The following is a 27,843-nucleotide window of genomic DNA, read 5'->3' on the forward strand; positions in this document are numbered from 1 at the left end:
TAGCCGCACCCCGCCGCTAGGGCGCCAATGACGCTCCGGCACGAATGCCCTCACATCATAGCTGAATGCGTCAAGCACACGGTAACCATCCAGGGACACCTCACCAGCACCAGCACAACAGCGGCCTCCAGCACCAGGATCCCCCGCACAGGTAACCAGGAGAGGACGGAGAGGTAAGCAGGATGCAGTCATGTCTTATGCTCTCAGGACATGACTCATAATAAATAATAATAATTTTAAAAAAAGCCTTCTGCACAAAGAGGGCCGGTGAAGGGGGAGTGATGCTGCCCTTCGCAGCCCCATCAGTCTATAAGGAAACGCCTCGATGGACGGCAGGTGTATTTTATACCACATCATCATCATCACCATTTCTCAGACTGATTCCAGATGTTGGGCAGCGTGTGCATCTGCAGGGAGGAAAGGCTTTCCTCTAACATGGTTGTAATAGCGCATTTTGCAGGAGGGGAGCCTGAAATATTCAACCTGGCACCGTGTGCACAGCATGCATGTAATATATATAATGGCTGGTGTTTGTTGATCAATGATCATCAGACACATTTATACACGATAGATTATCATGGTCTGTGTTTTAAATCAATCAGTCACAGAGCAAGGAATGCTTATTCCTGCGACCTGTGTGATGTAAACATGTGATTCATTTCTAAATACGAATCTCAAGTGGTTTTGGCTTCACTTGAATTTCCATTTCCGTTATTGGTGGCTGACAGCTTTGATTGTTGTATATATCTGTATTATATTTATACATTTGTATATTTGTATTATTATTATTATTATTATTATTATTATTATTATTATTATTATTATTATTATTGTTATTATTATTATTATTATTATTATTATTATTTATCTTGGGGTTTTTTCTACTGTAATGTGTGTACTTGTATTAAATCCCTATTTAATTAACAGACCTTTATTTAAGTATGTAAATTTTTCTTTCTCTTTCTTTCTTTCTTTCTTTCTTTCTTTCTCTGTTTAGTGTTTATTCTTTTTATTTGTAATATTTCTTGAGCCTCCGTAATGCAAGTAATTTCCCCCTACTATTTTTTTATTTCTTTAGGTATTTCTGATTCTGAGTGCATTACTTTAAGTCAACATTGAGTCTAGATTATCACTGGCTGCTGTAATCACTAATGAGGTGCACAAATAGACTAATTAAATGTATGTAATTGTTTTTGTGCTGATTTTTCTCCCTTATTTTCTCCTAGGTTATCCAGGGTTATCTAAAGCCATGGGGTTCACAGGCCTTGCTGTGTTACTTTCTGTGACTACGGTCAACTTAGTTTCAGGTAACTGTGTGTTTATTCTATACAGCAGTGATTCTCAAACTGGGGTACGTGTACCCCTAGGGGTACATGAGCACATTGCAGGGGGTCAGATTTCACAAATTATTAAAAACTGTTGGGAAATGTTCCTTGTTCCTTTTTAGGCTTTTTTTTTGAGCAAATTTACCACAAACCAGTAATATTGCTCAATAATTACTATATTTTTTTGTCATTTATTTAAACAGGATTATTTTATGCTGTAGATGCCATTTTAACACACTTCTGGCAACAGGAGACAATAATTAGCTACATTTTACAAAGGCGACACTATTTTTTACGATCGAAGTAATCACATGTAAGTTGTATGATATAGTCTTTTTAAATAATTTACACTTTGCACACATTGTTTGAATTTGTAGATTAAACCTTAGGAAACCATTGTTTGAGACACATTTAGGGGTTCATGAGAGCCCGCTGTTCCATATATAAAAATCATTTGAAATTATGGAGACTGTACTTATGATAGGAAGAGGGGGTACACGTGATTTGACAAAGATGCAAAGGGACAAAAAATATTGGTAACCACTGCTATACAGCCTTTATCACCACTATTATGTGTTGTTAATCTGCATGGTATGATTTTTAAATCTACTTACATAACATTAGACAAGGCAAGGCAAATGTATTTGTATATAGGGCAGGGGTGTCAAACATATTTCAGTTCAAGGGCCAAATGTGGACTAGTTTGATTTCAAGTGGCCACCAAATTTTAGGAGGGAAAGCAAGCAATTTTAACGTTATTCTGTCCTAAAAATATATATAAAGTAATGGAAATTACAGACAATATCCAATCTTTAAATTTCCTTGAGTTTGTGACCAATTTTTATTAAATTTGGGGGGAAAATTTGTGGAATAATTTCAATAAAATTGCAGGATTTTGGAAAAGATAAACATTCCTTCTTCAATAATTTGCGATTAAAAATGACGGTCAACATGTGATAAAAGTGTGAAGAGAATTGTGCACCCTGGAAAGTGTTATAGATATTCATTGAATTTATGTATTTAGAAGAGCTGAGATATCTACAACTGAGTTATTTAGAATTTTTACACAATAATTCATGTTTTCTGTGATTCCGACTTTACCCTGGGCTGAATTTGATGCACTAAAGGGCTGGATTTTGTCCCCGGGCCTTGAGTTTGACACATGTGGTGTAGCAAATTTTATACAGTCATATACAGTCATATACAGTTAAACAAATTGTGCCTTTAATTTGAATTTAAAAATGTTCATTGCATGCTGACTTATGCTCTACTGGTAGTTTGTTCCACTTCTTTGCAGCATAACAACTAAAAGCAGTGTCACCAAATGTTTACTGTGAACTAGGCTCCACTATGGGCCCTCTTAATCAGGTCTTGCTTTTCCAGGTATGAGCTTTTTGACTCCAGAGCCTGATACACCACCAACATCCTCCCCAGACTCCTACCCACTGGGTGATCTGATCCATGCTGCCCTGCAGAGCAAAGAGTACCTTGGGGCGGCATCAGCTGGGACAGGTACGCCCACACAGCTTCAGCACAACACAAAGAGAATGTTTAATACTAATAACAAAAAATGAAAAGAAAAGCATTGGCCTTCATTTAGCAACCTTTCATACGTTCAGATCTGAGCGTATGACGTACGTTAAACCAAATTCACGCTAGCTTTGGTATTTATCAATTCTTGCGCTCGTTTACTTTTTCTTGACCAAAATGTAAAGAATTGTCTTGATTAAATAGCAGGGATTTACGCTTTTAGGCTTTGGGTGAGTACATTTTCATTTAAACCATCATTAGGCATTGGTTATGTTAGTTATTGAGAATTTAATTCAAACCTCAGCCCGAGTCTATGTTCAGATACTGAAGCGCTGTTCAGTGCCTTCGTTATTCTCTTTCACAGAGCGTTTAAAATGAGCTCCTTAAATTCCAGTATTCAAACTATCAAAGAGCACGTTTTTTTTTCTTCACCTCAGCTGTGAGGATGCTGATTTTTATCTTGGAAGCATTTATTTCCTTGCCAATGTTTGTTTCCCCTCAGTGGGCGGGGCCTCCAAACCAGGAATATTTGAGGGCGTAACATGTTAATGACAATAAAATTCAGCTGCCGCATTTATCAACACCTGATCATTATTTGACCCTGGGATTGGTCAAATACGAATGTTTCATAAAGGCGGTGGCTATCCATACGGTTGCTGTATCAATATACCAACATTCTATCCATATGCAGCACCCCTCTTTGGCCAGTTTAGGTCATGTGATAAGGTCAGTCATTGGCCAGTTTAGGTCATGTGACTAAAAAAACCTAACCCTAACCCTAAAATTGTTGGGATATAGTGTTATAACCTAACCCTAAGACTCTACGTACGTGTACTTTGGTAAACGTACCAGTAGCACGGGAGGTTGTCCGTACGGCAACCGTACGAATAGACACTGTCTTTCATAAATCCCACATCGGTCCTGTTGTATGACCAAATGTGCACTCAGATTTGCACCCGTTTTCACGCAAAGTTGACAAATGATGGCCATTGACTTCAAAGTGAGTGTGGCCCTACAGGCACCACCACCAACCCAACGCAGGCTGTACCCAGATTCCGTCAGGCTGAGTCCACATCAACAGCCATATCCCCAGGACTCCTCACAACTGCTTTGAGCTCCTCAGCTGGTCACGCAGGAGCAAGGAGCACCGTGTCTTCACTGCCCATAGAGGAGGAGACCACCACCACCCTGATTACCACCACCACCATAACCACCATGCATATGCCAGGTACATTTCAATTCAATTCAATTCAACTTTATTCATAGAGCACAAATTACAACAATAGTCAACTCAAAGCGCTATCAAAATATACAATTCTGAAGAGAAAAAGAAAAAAAAAAAACAACAAATCCACATAAACAAGCATCAGCGACAGCGGGAAGTAAAAACTCCCTTTTAACAGGAAGAAACTCCAGCAGAACCAGTACACACTCAGTGGCAGAAATTCCTAAACATGTCACTTTCCGAATCATGTGACAAACTGCATGTGCACTTTATTCTACTTCCTTTATTATTAGGAACTAGTACAGTGCCCGTCGGAAGTACAGTATGTATTCATATAGTGGGAGCTTAAGTAGAGTTCTCAATTATTACCAAATGAGTATGTGTTTGAAGGATGGATGTACAAAGAGGTGTACATACTCTGTACTTTGTAGTGTTATAAAGGGGTTTATTTGTGGGTGCAAAATAAAATAGTGTGTGTGATTTCCCTGGTTTAATTCTATGGGACATGCGCTTGATAAATGTGTTTGTTGTTTTTTTTTACTCATTTTTATATTTTTTTCATTTGGTGTGCTTTTCTGTAATGTATGTTGAGTCATTATGTGTATTTTTGTCAGTGACGTGCCGTGACCACTAGGGCTGGGTAGGCACGTTGCAAAAATCGAGACCACCAATGACAATTTCATATGTTTCTGCTGGCAAGTGTTAATTCAATCCAAATCAATTTTATTTGTATAAAGCAATTTACAACAAAGTCATCTCAATGCGCTTATCAAAATATAAAAAGAAAAAATCCAACAAGATCCAAATGAACAAGCATTTAGCCATCTAACAAAATCAACATCATAAACACCATTAAAGAAACATAAACAATTATTTAATATAGCCTCCATACTCTCCCAACAAGATATATCTCATGACACGGCAGCGCATCCCTTGTTTGTGTTGGAAACACAGAAACACGGAGAAAATGACAAAAACAACTCAGAACAGCCTCAGTGAGGAGCATCCACAAAGCCAATCCTTCCTTTTGTTCCATTCACTGTAGAAAGTACCAACAATGTTCTAACCTTACCTTTGCTGAAGCTCTGGTAACTCAGGTGTTGGTCTCCTATCTTTTAAAAGCTGTCGTTTTTCCTCAAAAAAAAAGTTTCTCTATCGTCTCTAGCTCTGTCATCCTGACTGTAGTGTTATCTCGCCCACTCGCTAGAGAACGTAGCAGCAGCAGTCACGTGGCATCTATTCACTAATGTACTGTGAACTTAGGTATAGCATTTAGCATAGCGCGGTTACATGCAAAGGCAGCTCTCTACGCTTTTACAAACCTAATGCTGACACATTCACTCCTTTAAGTCAATAAGATAAACTGACACATTCACTAAGAGCAGGGGTTCACAACCTTGGAGTCAGGACCCCATTTAGGGTTGCAAGACACTGGGAGGGGGTTGCCAGATGCCTTCAAGAAGCGAAGAATATTTCTTCTAACAATTTTAGCCCATTTTTACTTATTTTTTTACAATGTTTCTGCAACTACACCAAACTTGCCACCTTTTAACCTATTTTCAATACTTTTTCTTGCCATATTTTTGCTCCTTTAATGCATTTTTGCTACAATACTTCAATAAGTGCCACTTCTCCATCAAATTTCAATGCCTTTTATGCAAATTAATTTCACTTTCAAGACATTTTTGGCACATATAAACCCTTTGCACCACTTTTACCACCTAATGTCACATATGTTCACCCATTATTGTCACTTTTTACCTCTTTTCACCATATTTCATGACCATTATTGGCCTGTTTAAACTATTCATTCCTACTTTTCAAATTACATTACCCCACAATTTATAAATTAAATGTTTCTCTACTAATTGTTCCAATATTGACACATTTGGAACCCTTTTTACCACTTTTTCTGACTGTTTTGGCCAGTCTAATTTGCAGCTTTGAACCAATTTCTGTGGTTTTTAAAATCCCATTTCATCACCTTTTCCACCATTTCTGGTCACTTTTAGCCCATTTTATTTCTGATTAAAAGGATTTACATATTTAAGATGACTATATACTATGGCACACATAATAACAATAAACTTCCTAGATAACAGTGGATATTATTTAAATGAATAAATAAATGTGGTTATTGCGGATTCATAGAACAATAGACCATCATTTTGCTGACTGTATGGATTGTCCCCCAAAAAACTCTCCCCTTTATTCCCCCTTAGAGTTGGTCCTGTCTCCACATGACTGTTCTTTAATGTTCATGTCTGTGTTCAACCACCTTCAGCTACAGTGGGGGTCCCCGCTCTCTGGAACCTTTATTTTGGGGGTTGTGGGCTGAAAAGTTTGAGAATGTGTTACAGGTAATCACTGAACAATCTGGCCTCCTTTTATATTGAAGTGTACCACAAACTCAAAATAGGTGTAAAAAAGCAGCAATTGTTTCAAGTCATAAAACAAATTTTCTTAATGAAGTTCCTTTTGTCTAAAAGGATTACATCTCCATTTGCTATTGGCCAAACATACTACAAAGCCATTTCTTCTTCACTGACACCATTTGAGCCATAATGGGCAGTCAGTGATTCAATTGTTCCTGAAACATACCAGGCAGCAGCTCAGGTCACAGTTTCAGTCAATAAACTAACCTGATTCAGAACAAATCAACACCATACTACTTCAACTGGCCTCATGTTTATTATCAGCACTCTTCGGCATTGACAGAACAACTTTCTTTAGCGTTAAATAACATCATTGGGTGATTTTTAAATGTGCAGTTGATGACAATGGCGTTCACTTAGCAATCATTAGGGATGGAGGTTATTTCAGGCTGAAGCTTGGTGCTCAGACATTAGACAGGGCTGTGTGATTATATTATTGTGATAGACTCAAATAGGAAAGGGCTTTAATTGCAAGCCAGAAATAACATGTGGTGTTTGCTGCTGTTTTCTTCAAACCTGGTTATTTTTGAGGGAGTCAGTGTTGTGAATGCTAAACAGACTCAAGAAAAGCTTGACAAAAAGGATTATTTGGTTACACTGATTTATTTTCTTTTTTTTAATGCTAAATATGTCACTGTTTTACAACATTAGCATTTCTCTCATCAACATAGCTTTTATGCTATGTTTTTGGATTTTTTTTTTGTTACTTTGGACTTAGGCACAAGTCTGTCATTCCTGCTGAACTGAATAAGCATCAGTCAATATGTCCTGGTATAAGACCAAACACTTTGTGGTTTGTTAAATGAAATAAAATAAAGAAAAAAAAAAGTTTCAGACAACTTTGTTTACTTTTTATTTATTCTATTTATTTACATAGGATACTCAAGTACAAATAAAAAAGTAACTCAATTAAATAGTACTCAAAGTAAAAGTTACTAGTTACTTTCACCCCTAATGTTTATTTTTGGTAATCAATCTTGCCACGGTTCCCTTGCATACAGTAAACATCTCATGTATAAACTTAAAAAGGAATAGTTGAAATATTGCTCAATTGGAACAACATTTATTTTCCACAAAAGCATCTGTATAAAATAAATGGTTTGCCATAATGTACAAATCTTTTTTTTTTTTAGATAAAATAACACCAATGAATTCAATTCAAAATTTTAATTAATTCTCAGGCTCTAAGTATAGCTACATTTATGAACTCTAAAATTGAGAAAATAACCTCTATTCAATGCTGTTTTGGCACGATCATTACGGTTAATCTGATTGGTCGGCTATGATGTAATGCATTTGATTGTTGTAACAAAAAGTAATAGTTTACTCGGTTGGGTATAGAAATGTAACAAATTATTTTACTTATTTTAAAACATATGTGAGTAAAAGTAAAATTACAGATTTAGAAATATAGTCAAAAAAGTACCCATAAATGACACTCATTTACCGTTTTTTTTTTTTCCTTCTTTTTCTTACAGTGCAGTGCAACGCCACCTTATCAGCGATGGAGGAAGTTGTGGAGTCACCTGATCTGGCATCTTCATCATCCTCTTCCTCCCCTTTGGAGTGTTCATACAGCATCACAGTCTATGCGGGTTATGGTGTGGAGATTGAGGTAAGAGGCAAGATGTTAAAAAAAAAAAAAACTGTGCGATTGTGAGAATAGCGAGAACATGTGTTATCTTTTAATCTAGTGTAAAAAAAAAAATCATGATGAGAGCAGTAACAACTAAGGGTGTAAGAAACTGATTAAGTAATATATCACATTATTTCAGCGCGCAATTATCTTATTGATCCAAAAAATGTCAGAACTGATTTTTGTTTTCCAACAAAAATTAAAAAAAAAATAAAAACATTTAATTGCGCTAACATTTGCATAGCATGAAAAGGCCAAGTCACTAGGTGACAGTGAAGCACATCAGACCTTGTTAAACTACCTCATTCCTTAGAAGTTGATTGATAAAACATACTTGGCACTTTTAAACAAACAAAAATAAATATGATCTCATACCATTTAGTACTTGTGAAGGTGAAATTTGGGCAACACTTGACTTGAAGATTCATACATAAAGGCTGACATTACGCTGTCATTATTATGACATTACACCTGTCAATAGCATGAATAAGTGCTGTTTGTTACCCTAACCCTACCCCTTCATTACCCTAACCCCTAACCACACTAGATCCCTCCACCTAACCCAAAAAAATGGCAATTAAGCTCCAAAGGTGTCATAATTTAGCGAAAGCTGTCATAATAAGAAAAGTCAGCATTATCAGCATGAATGCACGGTGCACTGGTCAATATGTTATGGGTCAGAGTTCACGACTACCCATGTAGTCGTGAACATACTTATCTTTGTGGAACAACCTACTATTGAAGTATTTACATTGTGTAAGGTCATTTTAAGGCAATATGCCAGGTTCCCATTGTTCAGTGTGTGACTACCCCAATGGTACACGTGGGCTTAATAAGTGGATGGAAGATTTTTGCCCTATTCACATGTGCAATAAAGGAACCTCACATCGTACTGCTCCCATTTCCTACTGAAAAACAAGATCCAGAAAGTCATGCCGAATGGACTACATTACATTTAATTTGACATACAACCATATACTTTGGTAACTAGTAATGCTATTTGTAACCAATATGTAAATAATATACGGCCCTTTCTAGGACTATAGTTGCAGTATAAGTTTGTGTTTGCATGACCAAGGGCATGTACATGTATATAATATCACTAGCCTTTAAGGACTGTATACATACATACATACATACATACATATATGATGCATATACAGTATATATGGGCTAACCCGTGAGTTAATCAGTGAGGCCTGTTATATTGACTCAATAATCATGCATATATATATATAAAGTATATGTGTGTGTTTTTATTGTATTATTTTATTAGGCCTAATATATTAGTATATAAACCCTACATATAAATAGGCCTACACCACGCTATTCAATGTATGTATTTATGCCAGAGTTGTATGTAAATAAAATAATGTTAGACCTCGATATATATAGCCTGTACATGTCATGTTGATGGAAAAATAAGTCATTTTCTTTGTAGTCGTTAGCAAGGTTTTGCTCATCCTTGTGAATCAGATATATATATATCTATGTACTTTTATTTGCTGCTGTTGACTCCCTCTCCCAACCTTCGCTCAGCTCTAAGGGATCTGGAATTGTCATCTGACAACTGTCAACACTGATCTCAAGCAGAGATTTATAATCAAGGTTGACAGCCTCCCGTTCCTGCTGTTTTGTTAAAACTATCGGGGATTTTTGCAATGACATTGTAATACGGTATCCCCGTTTCTTACAGAATTCTTTTAAAACATTGATGTTACAACGTTTAAAGTATTGAATGTCTGTGTCGCACTCCGCCATGTTTATGTGTCTGGGTAGTCATGACCCTTGACCCAGAACAGCATACCTTGCTTGCGGTGAGATGCCGAATCAACTTATTTAGCAAACAACACTTAATGACAGCCTTCATTACACCTTATTTATGCTAATGACAGCGTAATGTCAGCCTTATGTATAAAATTTTAAGTAAAGTGTTACTGAAATTTGTAATTATTGATATCACGATGTAAATCGTGCTGTTTAGTTTCTGGATATATCGAATTGTAACATGCAAATTGTGAATCATATAATCAGATTAATGCCGATGCACACCCAACAACTGCATAAGCACTAGAATAAGGGCAACAAACAGTGTTTTACCTTTTTCAGCTTTGATTGCATTGCTAAGAAGATCTGATGGTTCTCATGGTGTTAGTGCAGTATTGACTGACTAATTATCTTCATTTACTTAAAGTTGTATAACAATGTCAATAGTGTTTGAAGACATCAGAAAACAGCGCTTCATCAGTCTGCTTTCATTCCCTTTCCATCAAGGTAAGGAAGGCTAACCTCTCTAAGGAAGAGTCTCTGACTATCATGGGCTACGGAGGCTCAGGACCGGAGCTTTTAGCCAATGAGACCATGATGAAGGCAGGCCAGGTGATTCGTAGTACAACCAATAAGGTGTACATTCACTATCGCAGTCTCCGACAGAACAACCACGGCGTGTTTAGCCTCCATTATCAGGGTAAGTTGTAATCCATACACTGAGGTCTAAAGGAAGCTGATTCCTGGTTTCTACGTGCAGCCTTCCTGCTTTCCTGCCCGTTCCCTCGTTCCCCTGAGGGTGGAGGAGTGACAGTGACTGACATTCATCCTGGAGGTCAGGCCCATTTCCACTGTGATCCAGGCTTCCAGGTTCGTGGCCACGAGGTGTCAACGTGTGTCAACACGACTCAGCCCCACTGGAGCACAGCTGAGCCCCAATGTGTCGGTGTGTATATATACACCAACAGTGTCTGGGCCGTGATAATAGTGCGACTCTCAGTGATAAAGTGCTGAAATAATGTGTGAGATGGTGCTTTATTTGTCCCAGCGGTGTCTTGTGGAGGATGGATTCGTAATGCGACTGTGGGGCGAATTCTGTCTCCTACTCCTCCGTCCGTGGGCAACCACAGTAATGGAAACAATGGAAATAACCTGAGCTGTCACTGGTTAATTGAAGCCAAAGAGGGACACAGACTCCACCTGCACTTTGAGAGGATCGCACTGGATGAGGATGATGACAAGTAAGCTGTCTGAAAATGACTCCCACACTGGCAGCTCTGCAGCTGAGTGCAGTTAATGTGTCACCTTTTCAAACCTCATTTACACAAAATCCTCTGCTGAATACATAGAGATGTGCATTTATACCAGAGGTGTGAAGAGTACTGATATATCCTACTCACATAGAAGTACTATTACTCAATTGAAATTGTACTCAAGTACAAGTAAGTCATACATAATAGAAAATGTCTGGTTGCCGTAAGGACAACCCCCAGTACTAACGGTACAGTTACCAAAGTACACGTACGTAGCGTCTTAGGGTTAGGGTTAGGTTATAACCCAATATAAATAAATAATTTTTAGGGTTAGGGTAAGGTTTAGTCTTAGTCACACGACCTAAACTGGCCAATGACTGACCTGTCACATGACCTAAACTGGCCAAATAGGGGCGCTGCGTACTGATCGAATGTTGGTATATTGATACGGCAACCGCACAGAGAGCTACTGCTTACATAAAATACTCAAGTACAAGTAGTTCATTTTAGGATTCATTTTAAACTCCTTTTATTTGATTTTTAATAATTGCGTGGCTTTACACCCACATGTCTGGCAGACCTTCTTCACCCCATGTCCCTGTTGTTTTTAAGTTTAAAAACACACTTTTTTTGGCTTTTGGTTTTTAAATTGCATTGATTTTATGTGCACTGTTATTGTATATTTTGTTTTGTTTAAATTGTTTATCTTGTCTAGTGTATAAACCTTATATATCTGTTGTGACTTTGAACAGCACTTTGTCCCCCTCTTCCTGGGTTTTTAAAGTGCTTTATAAATAAATAAATATAAATAACTTTCGCATCATCGCGACAGGATGAGCATGTGCAGAAAGACTGGAATTAAAATCGGAAAAAAGCAGCCACCTAATTCAGATTAACATTAGTTTGAAATGACCATTTTCATTCAGAATCAAGTTTTTATCATGTCAGTTTAAAGAGGATTTAACTTTTATTTTTAATAAAAGGGGAATTAAATCTCTCATGTAAGCATGGCCAATGCTTTTTGGCAGAGGTGTAAGAGTACTGATATATCCTACTCAAGTAGAAGTACTGTTACATGATTGAAATTGTACTCAAGTAGAAGTATGTCATGCATAAAATACTCAAGTACAAGCAAAAATGAGCTCAATTAAATAGTACTCAAAGTAAAAGTTACTAGTTAATTTTACCCATGAATCATTTACAGATCTTGCCACGGTTCCCTTGCATACAGTAAACATCTCATGAACAAACTTAAAAAGGAAAGACCAAATCTTGCACAATTTGAAGTTAATTTATTTTCTGCAAAAGTATCTGTATAAAATAAAAAATTTGTCAAAATATACAATCATTTTTTAAACAAAATATAAATTCATTCTCAGGCTCTACGTATAGCTACAATTATTAATTCTAAAATCGTGCCATGCCAAATGTGTCATGTTGGAAACAACATATTAGAAACCGCAACCTGAACTGAAGAAAGTGAAGAAATGTAACAAATTATTTTACTTCAGTAAACTACTACAGTAAGGTGAGTAATTGTAATCCATTACTTTCATCTCTGATTTCTACAATCATACAAAATTACACCTTTAATGAAATAAAGATGTTTTATTATGTAACACATCTGGTGCTTGTTCGAACACTGATCATGTCATCCATTTTGTCTTTTGTATTTCCTGGTGCTGTTTTCCTGTCAGGTTAATAGTCCGCAGCGGGAACAGCTCCCTGTCCACACCAGTCTTTGACTCTGATCTGGACGATGTCCCAGAACGAGGGCTGCTGAGCGAGAGCTCTACTTTGTACCTGGAGCTCACAGCGGACTCCTCCTCCATCCCTCTGCTGCTGGCACTCCGATACGAGGGTGAGCACATTACATTTTGGCAGTATGACTTTTCTTTTATTCGCCAAGTTAAAGTCTGTTTTGCATTCATCCTCCTGAATCCACACAAGATGGGAGGCATTACGCAGGTCCAGTTTAGTGAAAATGGTTGTTTCTTGTAGAGGGGCAAAAGCAGAATCATTGGGAGGCAGAGGGTATTTATTCTTCACAGTGTAGACGGGGCAGAAATGACATTTAATTGGATAGTTTCCTGGTTGTTACTAGACAGGATGAGTGTTAATGGTTCAGTGCAATGTGTTACCTTAGCAAGTAGTCTGCCATTAACTGCGAAGGCCATCAAGGGTCTCTCCAAAGGTTCTGTCTTAATTCCAGCCTGTAGTGCCACCTGTTTGTCCAAAAAATTATCCTCCGTCACAGAATCAATCAAAGCACGAAGAGGGAGAGAGAGTTGATTACAACAGAGGGGGGCAGGGATCTGGAGTCATGAGTTTTTCCCAGGGGAGGGCTTGGGCCGACCCATCAGGCCCTGCCTTTTGGCCAAATGGGACAGGTGGAGAGAAAGTGTCCTATTTTGCCACAATAAAGGCACTCACCGTCCCTTCTACGTCAAAGGTTCTCCTCAGGGGAAACACATTTCATGCCGACATTTTGGAGATTATTGAAGACTAACCATTGTGCGACTGACTAAACTCCTGGTTGACTTCAAAACAAGACCCCTATTTACAAAAGCACTAAAAACGAATAGAAGACAATAATAGACACTTTTGTTTTGAAAAGGGGATGTTTGATTTTTAGCTTGAAGCCAGTCCCAGGACGATTTTACATTCCATGGGGCAGTTGAGTATGACTAGTGTGCCTACTGTGCATACTTCAAAAATGTCTCGATATAGTATACATCCAGGTACTTCTCGCATACTCAACTTTTCCACTACTTTTCTCTAATGTGAACACACTACATACTCATTTTGACGTCAGACTTAGTATGACTATACGTTTGTATGGGATTTTGAACACAGCCTAAGCATTGATTCGTCTCTACTTCAAATTGTTAAAATTCCCACTGCACTCTCTGCTTGGTCTAAGTTCTGTTTGTTTCTGTTTCAGCTTTTGATGATGAACACTGCTGGGAGCCCTACATGCCTCATGGAAATTTCAGCAGCAGTGACATCACCTATCAGTTGGGCACCACTGTCACCTTCACCTGCTCTGCGGGCTTTGTCATGGAGCAAGGTTCCAGCACCATTGAGTGTGTTGACCCCAGCAATCCTCACTGGAATGACAGCGAACCTGTGTGCAAAGGTGCTTTTCTTTCTGCAGATAAGTTGATTTTTCAGTATTAATGAAGGTTTTTCCTCACAGGAAATACATTCATCAACACGTGCGCAGAATATAGTGAGGAAACAAAATATTTTCTTTTTCTTTGTAAAGGTGAAGTCTATATTGCTGATTACCCTTACTTCTTGGGTTTGCTGAACAGAAAAGCTTTTAAACCAGTGGTCTGCAACCTTTACTCTTAAAGGAGTCATTTTGTCTAATCTTACCTGCATTAAAGTCCTTCTGGAGCCGAAAAAACCCTCCTCAATGAAGACAATAGTGTGCATTAAATTATATTCAATTAAAACTATATTTAAAAATGTTATATAAACAAAATTTTTTGAGTTAATGTGTTTGAAGGATGACAAAAAATAACTTGAATTTGATAACACATGATCAAGTCGTCAACACATGCTATATTCTTGCAACATATGAAGCATGCATATAAGTCGGCATGTTGGCAGTTAAATAAAACTTTCTCCACACAAATAAAATCAATATTTTCTTCCAGAATAGTCTTTTTGTTAGTTTAGTTATCTTCCCAGGGAAACAGAAAAGTCAATGGTCTGTAGAGGTTGCAGAAGGTGAAGTAGTAAGGTGGCAGAGTTATTGCATAATGTGATTTGTTTTTAAGTTAACAAATGGTGAACCTAAAAATTAATTATTGTCATTATTCATCAATACCCTCTGTGAAAAATAACAATTCATTTTTTTAATTTTTTTTAAACAATGGGGAGCCATTGCAAAAGAGTCAAAGAGCCACATGAGGCTCCAAGCAGACTGCTTAGTCTTAGTAACTAAACCAATTTATTTATTTCATGTATTTGTTTATTTGAGTGTTACAGTGTGTGTTAATGCACAGCCGAAGTTGTAAATACCAGATTTAGCTTAAATGCTAATTTGTAATGAACAAAATACCAAAAAGTAAAGCAGAAACTAAAAGTATGATTACAAACAAGATTAAGAAGTAAATGGAGTAAAAATGGGAGCTGGAGAAAACACACTCAGGGTGGTCATTGCTTGTTGGACAAAGTAGAACTGGGATCTGTTTTAGGTGAACAGAGGAGCACTGAACAGGAAACTGCTCAAAGATCAAATTCAAAAGAAGAGGATGGTTTTGTTTGTTAGCCACACAATACTTTGCTTTGTGTTTCTATTCAATTAATTGTAGTTGTAGAGTTAATCTATGCACTGTTGCATTACTTCATTATATTCTTATAAGCAAGGAAAGGCAAATTTATTTGTATAGTGCATTTCATACACAAGGCAACTCAATGTACTTTACATGATACAACATTCATCTGCTTGAAATCAGTAAGAACATTTAAAATCATCAGTAAAATTAATTAAAATCATCACAAACACATTACATCAACAACATGACCAAAAATCTCTCTCTCAATCATATGCAGTAGAGAAAAAAAGTGCCTTTAACTTTGATTTAAAAATGTTCACATGTGATGCTGACTTCAGCTCTGTGGCAGTTTGTTCCACTTCTTTGCAGCATAACAACTAAACTCAGCATCACCATGTTTACTGTGAGTTCTGGGCTCCACTATCTGACCTGTGTCCATAGATCTGAGAGACCTGACTAACATGTCACTGATGTATTCTGGACCAAACCCATTCACAGATTTATACACCAGCAGCAGAACTTTAAAGTCTATTCTGAAGCTGACTGGGAGCCAGTGTAAAGACTTTAAAACTGGAGTAATGTGTTCTGCTGTAGCTGTTTGATGCTCTTTTGGGGGATTCCTGTCAGAAGACCATTACAATAGCCCAGTCTGCTGGAGATAAAAGCATGGACCAGTTTCTCCTGATCTTTCTGAGTCATTAAACCTTTCACTGTGGAGATGTTCTTTAGGTGGTAGAAGCTGTTTTTGTGATAGATTTGATCTGACTGCTGAATGTAAGATCTGAGTCAATCAGAACACCAAGGTTTTTGACTTGGTCTTTAGCTTTTAAAGATCGAGACTCAAGATACTTGCTGATAGCAGTCCTCTTTTCCTTGTTTCCAAAGACAATCACCTTCATCTTGTCATGGTTTAGTTGAAGGAAGTTTTGACTCATCCAGCAGTTTACTTTTTCTAAGCAGTCACACAACACCTCAATTGGACCATAGTCATCTGGGTTCAGTGATAGATATAGTTGCGTGTCATCTGCGTAGCTCTGATAATCAACCTTACAGTTCAGTAAAATTTGTCCTAAAGGAAGCATATAAAGGCTAAACAGAAGGGGTCCAAGAACAGAGCCCTGAGGAACCCCACAGGACATTGGTAATCTGTCAGATTCAAAGTTTCCAATGGTTACAAAATAACTTCGCTCGTCCAAGTATGACTTAAACCATTGCATTACTTTTTCATTTAGTACAACCCATGTTTGCAATCTGTGCAAACATGGATTTCTTGCTGGAAGCTCGTCGACTCAATGTTCTTTCCTTGTTTTGTTCTCCGATGGTACATGTTGTCCTCTGTCTTTATCAGGACTGATAGCAGTGTGACTGGTGAAGTAAAATAAGTTGGATGTGAAAAGTTTCACTCCAGCCTTGTTTACACACAGTCCATCTGCTCTAAAAAGATGACGACTTTCCAAAAAAACAAGAAAAATTTCTAGAAAATTTAGTGAAAGGGCAGCACAAGCCGAAGACAAAACATTATTCAGAGAGTAAATCCTTGAGAATTTCAGATCTCCTTTGCAGACTGGAGGTATCGGGCCACTGATGAACACTTTAGGCTGCAAACAGCTCACAGTTTTTTGCAGATGGGTGAGATCCTGCTTTAACACCCCAGACTCCTCCTTGGCTAAATCATTGAATCCAAAATGAATCACAACATTTTTCAAATGTGGGTAATCTGCAACAATATGCAAGATTTTGTCAGCCAGGTATGATACTGTCATTAGGTAAGCAGATCACTGTCACGTTGCTGCTAAACATCTTCTGAGCATCTTTAACAGAAATGTCTCCCACTATCAGTGTGTGAGGTTGTTGCTTTGGCCGACCATGTCGCTTTTGTTTTCCTGAAGCACTTTCAGTCTTCGCAGTTCCAGAAGGTTGTGTGTTGACCTCATTAGAGCCAGATCCTAGGTTATTCAGCAGTGGGGCGAATCGATTACCCAGTTCTCCATGAAACTGGGTTTGTGACTTGGTGATACTCCTGCTTTTAACAGATGTTCACTTCTGTGTCTGGGGGAATTGATGTTGAGGCTGCAGTCTGCGAAGGCAGTGCAGGCCAGTCCATCTCATTATTGATGTCAGGACGCTTTGCTCGGCCCGTTAGCTTTTGAAGTGGATATGACTTTTTCTTAGGCTTTGCTCCATTAACCTCAATGTTTACTTGTATTCCTCACACTGTAGTCTCCAGTTCAGTAATCTTTTGGAGAAGACTGCTATATTATGTTGTAGAAAGAGCCAATCATCTGCTAGGTAGCTTGCTACTTGTAGCTAGCTAGCTTGCTACTTAGCTTTCCAGTTGAGCCAGCAAATAGAAAAGGAGTAGATGATTACCTCAGAGCCAGAGTGAGATGGTAAATTATAGAGTTTGATGTTGAAGTATCATATCCTTTCTCAGAAGAAAAAGTTCATGTTTAGCAAATAAATTCCTCTGTGAGCTCCGCTCTGCTCTTTTGCTGCTGTCAGCTCAGCTGCCGGAAGAAGAGAGCTGCTCTTTCCTGCAGTAATTTGCACATATAGTAATTATACTCACACAGTTTAATTTTACAGCTTTCTTTCAGGTTTCACTCATACATTTATTTCTAAAGTGTGCCAGACTTGTCATTTATAAAGGAAATAAGTTTTTCAAACTATATATATAATAAAATAATGAAACATTTCTTACAAACAGTACTGTACATCTTCCATGGTTGTAATGTATCTTTTCATTTTTTGTTTATTTTTTTTTTTAGCTTGTCTGCACATGTTGTTGAAGGTCAACACAGAGGTGTAAAGAGTACTGATATATTCTACTTGTACTCAAGTGCCAGTATAAGTAAGTCATACATAAAATACACAAGTAAAAAAGTAGCTCAATTAAATAGTACTCAAAGTAAAAGTTACGAGTTACTTTATTTTTGATCATAAATCTTGCCACGGTTCCCTTGCATACAGTAAACATCTCGTGTTTAAACTTAAAAATATAACATAAAATGTTTGTCAAAATGTACAATTATGTTTAAAATAAAAAATAACCAATTAATTACATTCAAAATAAAATAAAAAAAAACCATTATCAGGGTCTAAGTATAGATACATTTATGATTTCTAAAACTGAGAAAATAGCCAGCATTCAATGACGTTTTGGTGCTGTGCATTTAATCTGGTTGGTCGGCTATGATGTGATGCATTTGATTGTTGTCTGGTCATTTCATTTTTTGTAGTTTCACAATGTCCGTTGATCATTTTAATACAAAAAATGATGATTTACTCAGTAATGGTTGGGTGTAGCAATGTAGCTAATTACTTTACTTCTTTTTAAATGTTCTTAAGTACAAGTCAAATTAATGATTTAGAAATGTGAGTACTTGTAATCCAATACTTTCACCACTGACACAACATTTCTTTTGTTGCATAATTGTGACCATCACCAGCCCTCCCTCAGGAAGGGTAAAAATACTTAAATAAAGGGAGAATACAAAAAGAGAGGGCAGTGTTACACCTAGATTTGGGGAAGGGAACAGGGAAGATGGAGTCAGGGTGGGACAATGGAAGGGGTGGAGAAGAGTCGACTATTTGTATGTAATGTATCTTTTCAACATCCTTTGTCTGTTTTGTCTCACGGTTTTTTCAGCTCTGTGTGGAGGAGAGCTGACCGAGCCCTCGGGTACCATACTCTCTCCTGATTGGCCACAGAGCTACTCCAAGGGGTTGGACTGTGTGTGGCAGATCCACGGGAACGAGGAGAAACGTATCGAACTGGACATTCAGATGTGAGTAGTGCTCCTCCAGGTTATGCCCCTATTGCTGTAGACAGTACTCTAAATGGGATTATGGGAGTAATTTCCTGGGTTGGGGTCAATTATAATTGTAATTGTGTAAATGGTAATTTATTACAATTATGGCATAATTATAATTGTAATCTAAATTGAAAAAAAATGTTGCTGTTGTAATTATAATTTGACTTTAATTTAATTCAGATAACTGGCTTTTTAATTGTAATTGGGATGGAAATTCTATAAAAACTATAAAAACAGGCGACCGTGGCTCAGGTGGTAGTGGGTCGTCTTCTGATCGAGAGGTTGGGGGTTCGATCCCAGTACCTGATTATGTGTCGAAGTGTCCTTGGGCAAGACACTGAACCCTAAGTTGCTCCCAGTGGTCGACTAGCGCCTTGCATGGCAGTCCTGTCCCACTGGTGTGTGAATGTGAGAGTGATTGGGTGAATGAGCTGATATGTAAAGCGCTTTGAGACTGCTTCAGTGTGGGGATAAAGCGCTATATAAAATCAAGTCCATTTACCATTTACCATTTACTATAATTTACAATGTAATTAAATTAAAAACTATAAAAACCATGTTGCAGTTCTATGGTTTACACATACGTAGAAACGAATATTAAAATATGTTTCATATATTAAGTTGACCTTTCAGTTCTCTCGAGGATCATTTTACCATTAAAAAAAAGTTGAAATTGAGGATTATACTGACAGAATAAAGGCTCAGATGCCCACACCAAAAATATTGATATTAGTATTTTCATTGATTAGGAAGCTTAACAATGTTAACAAGAGATAAGAAACAAATTGGATGATAGGTCATATTTTTTAGTGTATTTCATAGCTGATTAAATACACGGGTCAAAACTTATCATTAGAGATGCTAACACAAGAGGAAGGTTAAGTTATTTGGGCTTATTTATTATTAAGCAATTTCCCCCTGGGATTAATAAAGGAATTCTGATTCTGATTAAAGGCTCAGTAATTGTGAATAAATGTAATTGAACTTTAGTAATTGAGAACATAATTGTAATCGATTTTCAGGGAAAATATTATAATTGTAATTTTTTTTTTTTTTTATAATCTTTAGTGTAATTGAAAAAATTGCTGGTCAACGTCAATCGTAATTAAGTTCAAATTGAACATGGATAACTGAAGACATAATTGTAATTTCAAAATGTAATTGACCCCAACCATTTCAACATCAACATGTATTTTTGTGCAAATCTTTTCCACATATTCCTTTTTTTATCATGTATTTTCCTTGTTCTTATGTGAATAGCTTGAATATTCGCCACACAGACGTGGTGACGGTTTTCGACGGGCGTGACCTCATGTCTCATGTGATTGGTCAATATCTTGGATCCAAAGAGCGTTTCCAGGTGGTGTCGGGGGGGTCAGAGGTCACCATTCAGTTTCAGAGCGATGCAGACGATTCCAGTTTCATCCTGAGTCAGGGATTCCTCATTCATTATCGCGGTAATATTCTTTTCCTTTAGGTTCATGAAATGGAGTGCATTTATTGTGACTTATTAAGTCATTAGGAACTAATGAGAATCTTTTCTCCGGCAGAGGTTGAGCCCAACGACACTTGTCCTGTCCTCCCTCATATTGAGTTTGGCTGGATCAGCTCGTCTCATTCCTCTCCTGTTAGAGGAAGCGTGCTGACCTATCAGTGCCAGCCAGGATATGACATAAGTGGCTCTGACATCATCACGTGTCAGTGGGACCTGTCCTGGAGCAGCAGTCCGCCGACATGTGTTAAAGGTGAGGATTAAACAAAAGAATGAAGAAAAGAGAGAAAAAAAAGACAGACAAATTTTAGATAATTGACTTTGTAATTGTAATTGCGGTGAGAATTCTATGAAAATGCATTTTAGCGCAAAACTGTGGCACCATGTTACAGTTCTATGTACAGTTCTACACATATGTAGTTAACAATTATTAAAATTTTTCCCACATTTTACCATTTTAAAAAAAATGGAAATCTAGGGATACACTGACACAAAAAGGGCTCAGATGCTCACACCAAAGATATTAAAACCTATATTTTCATTGATTATGAAGCCTAACAAGGAAACATAGAGAAGGAAAAAAGTTAGATGATAGATAATTGTTTTTAGTGTATTTTACACCTGATTTAGAACCCGTCTTCTTTTATTGGGTTATTTATTTCACGCTCAGTAATTGCGATTAATTGTAGCTGAACTTCAGTAAATGAGAATGTAATTGTAATTGACGTTTTTAAGGGATAAAAAATAATTGTACTTGAATTTTAATTGGGAAAAATTGCTGGCCACTGTAATCGTAATTGAATTGTAATTGAACACGAATAAATGAAAATGTAATTGTAACTGAAAAATGTAATTGACCCCAACCCTGGTAAAAGTTGCTATAGTTACGTTCACCCGCCACGTTTATTATTGGTAATAATTCTTGCCACGGTTGCCTTGTATACGGTAAATATCTCATGTATAAACTGAAAAAGGAAGAAACGAAATCTTAGTATGTACACATTTGGAACTTAATTTTTTATTTATTTATATAAGCAACTCAATTACAGTAACATGAGTACTTGTAATCTATTACTTTCACCTCTGATTACATACTGTACAACAACAAACATGAGGAAATATATTTCATTGAGGTAAATATAGGAACTTTAGGATTTCTTAATGATGGACCTTTTTCCTTTCTCTTGCTCTGCAGTTCAGCAGTGTCCTGATCCAGGAGAAGTCATCAACGGAGCTCGCACAGTTCACCCAGAAACGAGCTTTGCTGTGGGGACAGTGGTCCGCTTCCTGTGTAACCAGGGCTACCAGCTGGAAGGGGCCAGTCAGATCTCCTGCCACGGGAGAGACACCGGAACCCCAAAATGGAGCGATCGCAGCCCAAAGTGTGTCCGTAAGTGTATCTGCATCTATATGGTTTTCAACTTTGGGGTCATGATCCCATGTGGGGTCACCCGAAATTCAAATGGAGTTGCTTGAAAAGTCTAGTAATTGATTAGAAAAAAATTACAAATTAAGATTATATTTTTGTATTTTTTTTTTTTTAATTATTATTCCTTTTCAAAATAAAACGCTATACATAATCTCAAATACCTGTATTCTATATTTTCACTTCCTCAAATATAAATGTAGTTAAATATATATATATACATTTATATATATATATTAATTATTAAATTTTATATATAATTAAATCATTAATAACTAACTTACCATTTACCATTAAATAACTAAATAATAATTTTAAAAAATTAAATTATATATTTTTTATTATTATTTTTTTTCAAATTAAAATGTCACACAGTCTCATACAACTGTATTATATATTCCTCAAATATAAATCTAGTTAAAAATTAAATGATTAAATAGTTATCTAAATGAATAATAATAAAAATGAAAATTATTTATTTAAAAAAATATATTATTCTTTTTTAAATTAAAACACCACACAATCTCAAACACATTTATTCTCATATATAAATGTAGTTAAAAAAAAATACTGTATGAAAATTAAATAATGAATTGATTAATAACTAACTTACCATTGACCATTAAATAAATAAATAATATTTATATATATATATATACACATTTTTTTATTAATATTATTATTTCTTTTCAAAATAAAACACCATACGCAGTCTCAAACAACTGTATTATATATTGCTCAAAAATAATTATTTTTTTAAATACAGTTTAATATTTAAATAATTAAATAGTTATTTAAATGAATAATAATAAAAATGAAAATTATATATTTTTAATTATTCTTTTTCAAATTAAAAAACCACACAATCTCAAACAACTGCATTTTATATTCCTCAAATATAAATTTAGTTAAAAATTAAATAGTTATTTAAATAATAATGATGATGAAATTTATATTTTTGTAATTTTCTAAAATTATTATTCTTTTTCAAATTAAAACACCACACACAATCTCAAACAACTGTATTCTATACGTTCACTGCCTCATATAAATCTAGTTAAAAAATATACAGTAGAAAAATATCTGAGCTGGTGCATCTCGTCACTATAATGCTATTTGTAACACTATATCACAAACATGATGAGTTTTTATTCACTAATATTATTATTATACCACAGAGTGAATCATGTTTGGGCTTATGATGCCTCTGTGTGTTTACCATGTGCAGTGAAATATGATCCATGCCCAAACCCTGGAGTCCCAGACAATGGATACCAAACCCTGTACAAGCACAGCTACCAGGCCGGAGAGACCCTGCGTTTCTTTTGCTATGAAGGTTATGAGCTCATCGGTGAGGTTATTATCACATGTGTCCCTGGTCATCCGTCACAGTGGAACAGCCCTCCGCCTTTCTGCAAGGGTAAAGGTTTTTAAAGGTTTCATTGTATTTTAAATACAGTTCAGCAAAAATCCTGATTCCTTTTCCTAGATGTGACCTCGTCGTCATATCACTTCTCTCACTTTTAAATGTGTATTTTTGTAGTGGCATATGAAGAGCTCTTGGATGATCACAAACTGGAAGGTGATTTTGTTTTTTTACATTTGAACAATGAACTATTCACACAAATTAATTGATTTGATTTTTTTTTATTATTGTGTTATGTATCTTATTCCCAGAGGTGTTACTTAAGATATGATTAAGGACACAACTTTGTGTGTAATCAGTAAATCAATTGTTTTTCCAAATATTTTAGGCCTGGGTTCATGCAAAAAAATAATAATAATAATGAAAACCAATGTAAGTTATTCAATTCCAAAGATTTCTGAGGCAATCCTAAAAAGTCTTTATTAAGGTTTGGGCTATAGAAACATTAAAAAGTTGTCCTCAGGGCTGGTATTACTGGACATTCACAGCCACAGCTTATAATGAATTAGAAAGTCATGTGATGAAGAATGTCACATGATCACTTAGAATTAACAAACAATTTCAGAGAAACAGATGAACAACATAAGTGACAAAAAAACTGAAGTGACATTTTTATTTCTTTTTTACCCAAATACATGTCACAATGAGAAAAATATACCAACTTAAAGAAAGGAAATGTTGAGATTAAATAGCCGGGGTATTGAGTAGCTTTTTAGGTATAAATCCAAAATTACTCTCTTTGTAGGAGTTTTTTAGCCTGTATGTATTTTTCAACAGTTTATTATTGTTTATATTTTATGTGTGATATCTGTAAGGACCTATACTACGATGCTAGATAATTATATCCTGGATTTCTATCCGTTGGCGGGCTTCACTTAACCAAACATTCTCAGTCAGACAGAAGCTGTCCTACGAATCTAGCCATCAACTCGCTAAGTTGATATCAGCCTGGCTACGTGGGCACTCTTGTGACAGAGGTGGAGATTACAGCGTCAGACCAATAACAATCACAGAGAAACTGTAGAGCAACTTACGTCACAATTGAGGAAAAATTCTTTAGAAAAAATGAAGTATTAAAATCCATAATTCAGACCAAAAACAACACTGTTGCTGCAGTAAAAGCAGCATGGAATTAATGCAGAAATTGATGATTAAATGAGTGAGATTCTACACGGAAAATAAACAGACACTCTAATGAGTTTCACTTTCACTTTTACCTTGTCTGTGGCTCTGATGCTGCGTTCATACAGCTCATTCTACATCATAAGGTGGAATATGTTTATATTTTATATTATCTTGCAGCACTGAGGCTCTCAGCGTCACCACAGAATACATGAATGAATTAATTAATTAGTTTATCAGTCTGAAAGCGTCCGGGTAAATGAAAGGATCGCATCAATGTCTGAATATTCTCTCTCTCCTGTCAGTGTCACATCAGATCCACACAGAGACGTGTTCACACAGCGATCCACCTTTTATTGGGCAGGTTGTTTTCTAAGAGAACTGATTTGTCAGGAGGCGAAGCTTTAGTACTCGCTCAGATCCTAGCCAGAAAAAAAACTGGTCCTGACCAGGTTAGCCATTCAGCCTAAGTTACCATGGTGATTTAGCCCCGTAAGACGATAGCCAGCTTCGTAGTATAGCACACACTGATTAAATCCTGGAAGTTATCGCGATTAGAGGAAATCTAGCTTCGTAGTACAGGCTCTAAATCTAAGTGTAAACACAAAAGAGTAACATTGACTGATAAACCAGTTGTTCTCACAGCATCCCAGACATTTGCGCCTTCCCATCAGATCCTGAGTGAAAACATCGCCTTGGCAATAATTCTGCCAATAATCCTGGTCATTCTGCTGATTGGAGGAATTTACATGTACTACACAAAGTAAGTGCCCTTGTTCATTCAAATGTAATCTTGTACTGGATCAAGCATCTTCTGCAGGGAGCTGTGCTAATTTATTTTCCATCTCTTAAAAAGCATTTGCAGACTAGAGTGGAAGCCGCTCTTCTGGAAGTCTCTCTCCCACACGCACTCCTACAGCCCAATTACAGTCGAGTCGGATTTTAACAACCCTCTGTACGAGGCAGGGGTGAGTATCAATGTGAGCACGTGTTTGAAACACGTTTTTCCACCATATCCTTGAACAAATATCAGAGGTGAAGTGCAAGTACTTTGTTACTTGTCTACTTGTCTACTTAAAGCCACACCGTGGACTTTTGTGACCAAAAGAGTTGACCCATATGAGTTATTTTAAATGATTCCTCTGTCCAATATGCAACGCGTGACAGTATCAATGCACCGAGTGGGGCTTCCCTCTTGAAATACTGCCTATTGTAAGTTTGGAAAGATGGACCGTCTTTGGCCAGGTCATGTGACCTGGAGAATGCCTGGAGCACGTATTACTTTACGGCAGTCAGGTGACCACAGGATCTGATATACTCATTGGGCTAAGGCTTTTGCTACTATTTTTCCGCCTGTTCGACTCTTGGTCATGGCAGAGGCAAGCAGTTTAAAAAAGTTTAAAACTGCTTCTGAGGAGGCTAAAAAGATACTGCTGGCATTTAACTTTCGGGGCGACGCTCAACGTTCAATAAACCAATCGCGTTCAGACTTGCCATTAACCCTAACCCATATCTGTTTTGTATGCCTATAGAATTATGTAACATATACAATTATTTATATGACACAATTTATTTATTTTGAGGTTGATTATTTTGAGTCATTTTTTCTTCAAGTATCCATTCTTTTACTAGTACTTTTGCCACCTCAGACAAATATAGAATATTTATTTGTTCAAGCTGTCTTTCCCTCTTTGCAGGATACACGGGAGTATGAGGTGTCCATTTAAAGGTGGAAATGATCACTGAAGGTACCTTTCAAAGTAAAAGAAGGCCATACGTCAACGTTTTATGATTTATCATTGGTTTTACACACTATCTCTAGGTCACTGGTGGAGAAAGTGCTTTTCTTTTATTATTTTTTTTGCACTGATATGATGGTCTGGAAAAATAGAGACTTAATTGGTGGTGGATGAGCTTTCTGTATCATTAGGACTGGTGCCTTACAAAGGATAAAAACAAAAAACAAAAATGGACAACTAAAGAAAAAGGGACAAAGGTTTAAAGGGATTTATCTTCAATATGAGGCCAAACTATGAGACACCTTGGCAATACTTTATTTGTAAGTAAGTGTTAACCATTTATTACATGGTGAATGGGTTTTTTTTTAATTATTATTATTATTATTATTATTCAAGTGGTTCACATCACATCCAAAGTGTTACTTTAATTTATTACACATACGAACTGAATGTAAATATCTGACATATTGATCGAGGTTGATATATATTCGCTTGTTTATATATAAGGGCCTCAGATATATAGATATATAGATACACACACACACACACACACACACATGCACACACACTTTTATCAGGTGGAAAAGGAGGTTCTATATTTTCATTATTTGCTTATAATGAAAATTCTGTGCCAAAATATGATGTTGGATGATTTAATGTCCTTAAGTGTTTCATCTGTTTATGACATGGTGTTTACAAAGACAGTGTTGATTTTATTCTTTGCTATAGTTCTGAAGTGCATCATCACCCAGTGTCACTTAACATACTGTGTAAGACGAGGCGAGGAGATGAATGTCATAATGCTAAGAGCATGCACTGATTGTAAATTATATCGCTTCTGCTCAACCTTTTCATCCTCATTATATATAGTTAGCAGCCAATGGTTATCATTGTTATCAAATTTGATGTTGTATGCACTATGTTGATAAAAGAATCTACAATTCTGGCTCGTCGCTGTGATATACATTATGTATTTATTTACAAATGATTGTTGAAAGGTGAATGTAGTCTCTCGTTCACTGAGCCGAGTTAAGGATCTTAGTTGCTTTGTAGACTTTCTTCTACTCTTATCATCAGTAGCATTTCTTTGCTCCTTCATATGAATACTCTCTTTTTAAGGCAGTAAGTTATTTGCCATTCTGGAAATAAAGTCTCTGTTGAATGATGTGAACTTGTCATTGTGCTTTTGTTCTGACGTCTGGACATTTGCATGGACATGAAAGTTTTTAATGATGTTAGATCTCATGAGTGAAGCTTAGTTGTTATGGTTACTTTAATGCAACGGATAAAAAACAAAATAATATTTATATATTGCATTTATTACCATTGATGTCTGAGCCACACACCTTAATATCTCAAATAA

General features: G+C 36.5%; 1 protein-coding gene across 2 annotated transcripts; it reads left to right on the top strand.

Moving 5' to 3' along the window:
* Positions 1–4: 4 nt before the first annotated feature.
* On the top strand, positions 5–27,645 carry sez6l2 (seizure related 6 homolog (mouse)-like 2). 2 transcript variants are annotated; one of them, XM_028455977.1, is made up of 19 exons: positions 5–151; positions 1,227–1,307; positions 2,709–2,837; positions 3,874–4,083; positions 7,994–8,130; positions 10,426–10,618; positions 10,679–10,864; positions 10,967–11,159; positions 12,869–13,032; positions 14,116–14,310; positions 19,110–19,248; positions 20,536–20,732; positions 20,826–21,020; positions 21,963–22,157; positions 23,422–23,613; positions 23,737–23,775; positions 25,387–25,504; positions 25,598–25,709; positions 26,439–27,645. In XM_028455977.1, the coding sequence occupies exons 1-19, from the start codon at positions 28–30 to the stop codon at positions 26,466–26,468; spliced, it is 2,829 nt and encodes a 942-aa protein (XP_028311778.1). In that variant the 5' UTR covers positions 5–27; the 3' UTR covers positions 26,469–27,645. The 2 variants fall into 2 exon arrangements, with proteins under 2 accessions (XP_028311778.1, XP_028311779.1); XM_028455978.1 differs by having other exon boundaries at positions 19–173; positions 26,439–27,593.
* Positions 27,646–27,843: the final 198 nt, after the last annotated feature.

This window comes from Gouania willdenowi, chromosome 8, assembly GCF_900634775.1.
Source record: "Gouania willdenowi chromosome 8, fGouWil2.1, whole genome shotgun sequence".
Classification (NCBI taxonomy): Eukaryota; Metazoa; Chordata; class Actinopteri; order Blenniiformes; family Gobiesocidae; genus Gouania; species Gouania willdenowi.

Coding starts and splice junctions, on each gene's coding strand:
- sez6l2 (XM_028455977.1), top strand. CDS start 28: ATGACGCTCCGGCACGAATGCCCTCACATCATAGCTGAATGCGTCAAG. Junction 4,084..7,993: donor AACCACCATGCATATGCCAG/GTACATTTCAAT, acceptor TTTTTCTTACAG/TGCAGTGCAACGCCACCTTA. Junction 21,021..21,962: donor TCCGCCGACATGTGTTAAAG/GTGAGGATTAAA, acceptor CTTGCTCTGCAG/TTCAGCAGTGTCCTGATCCA.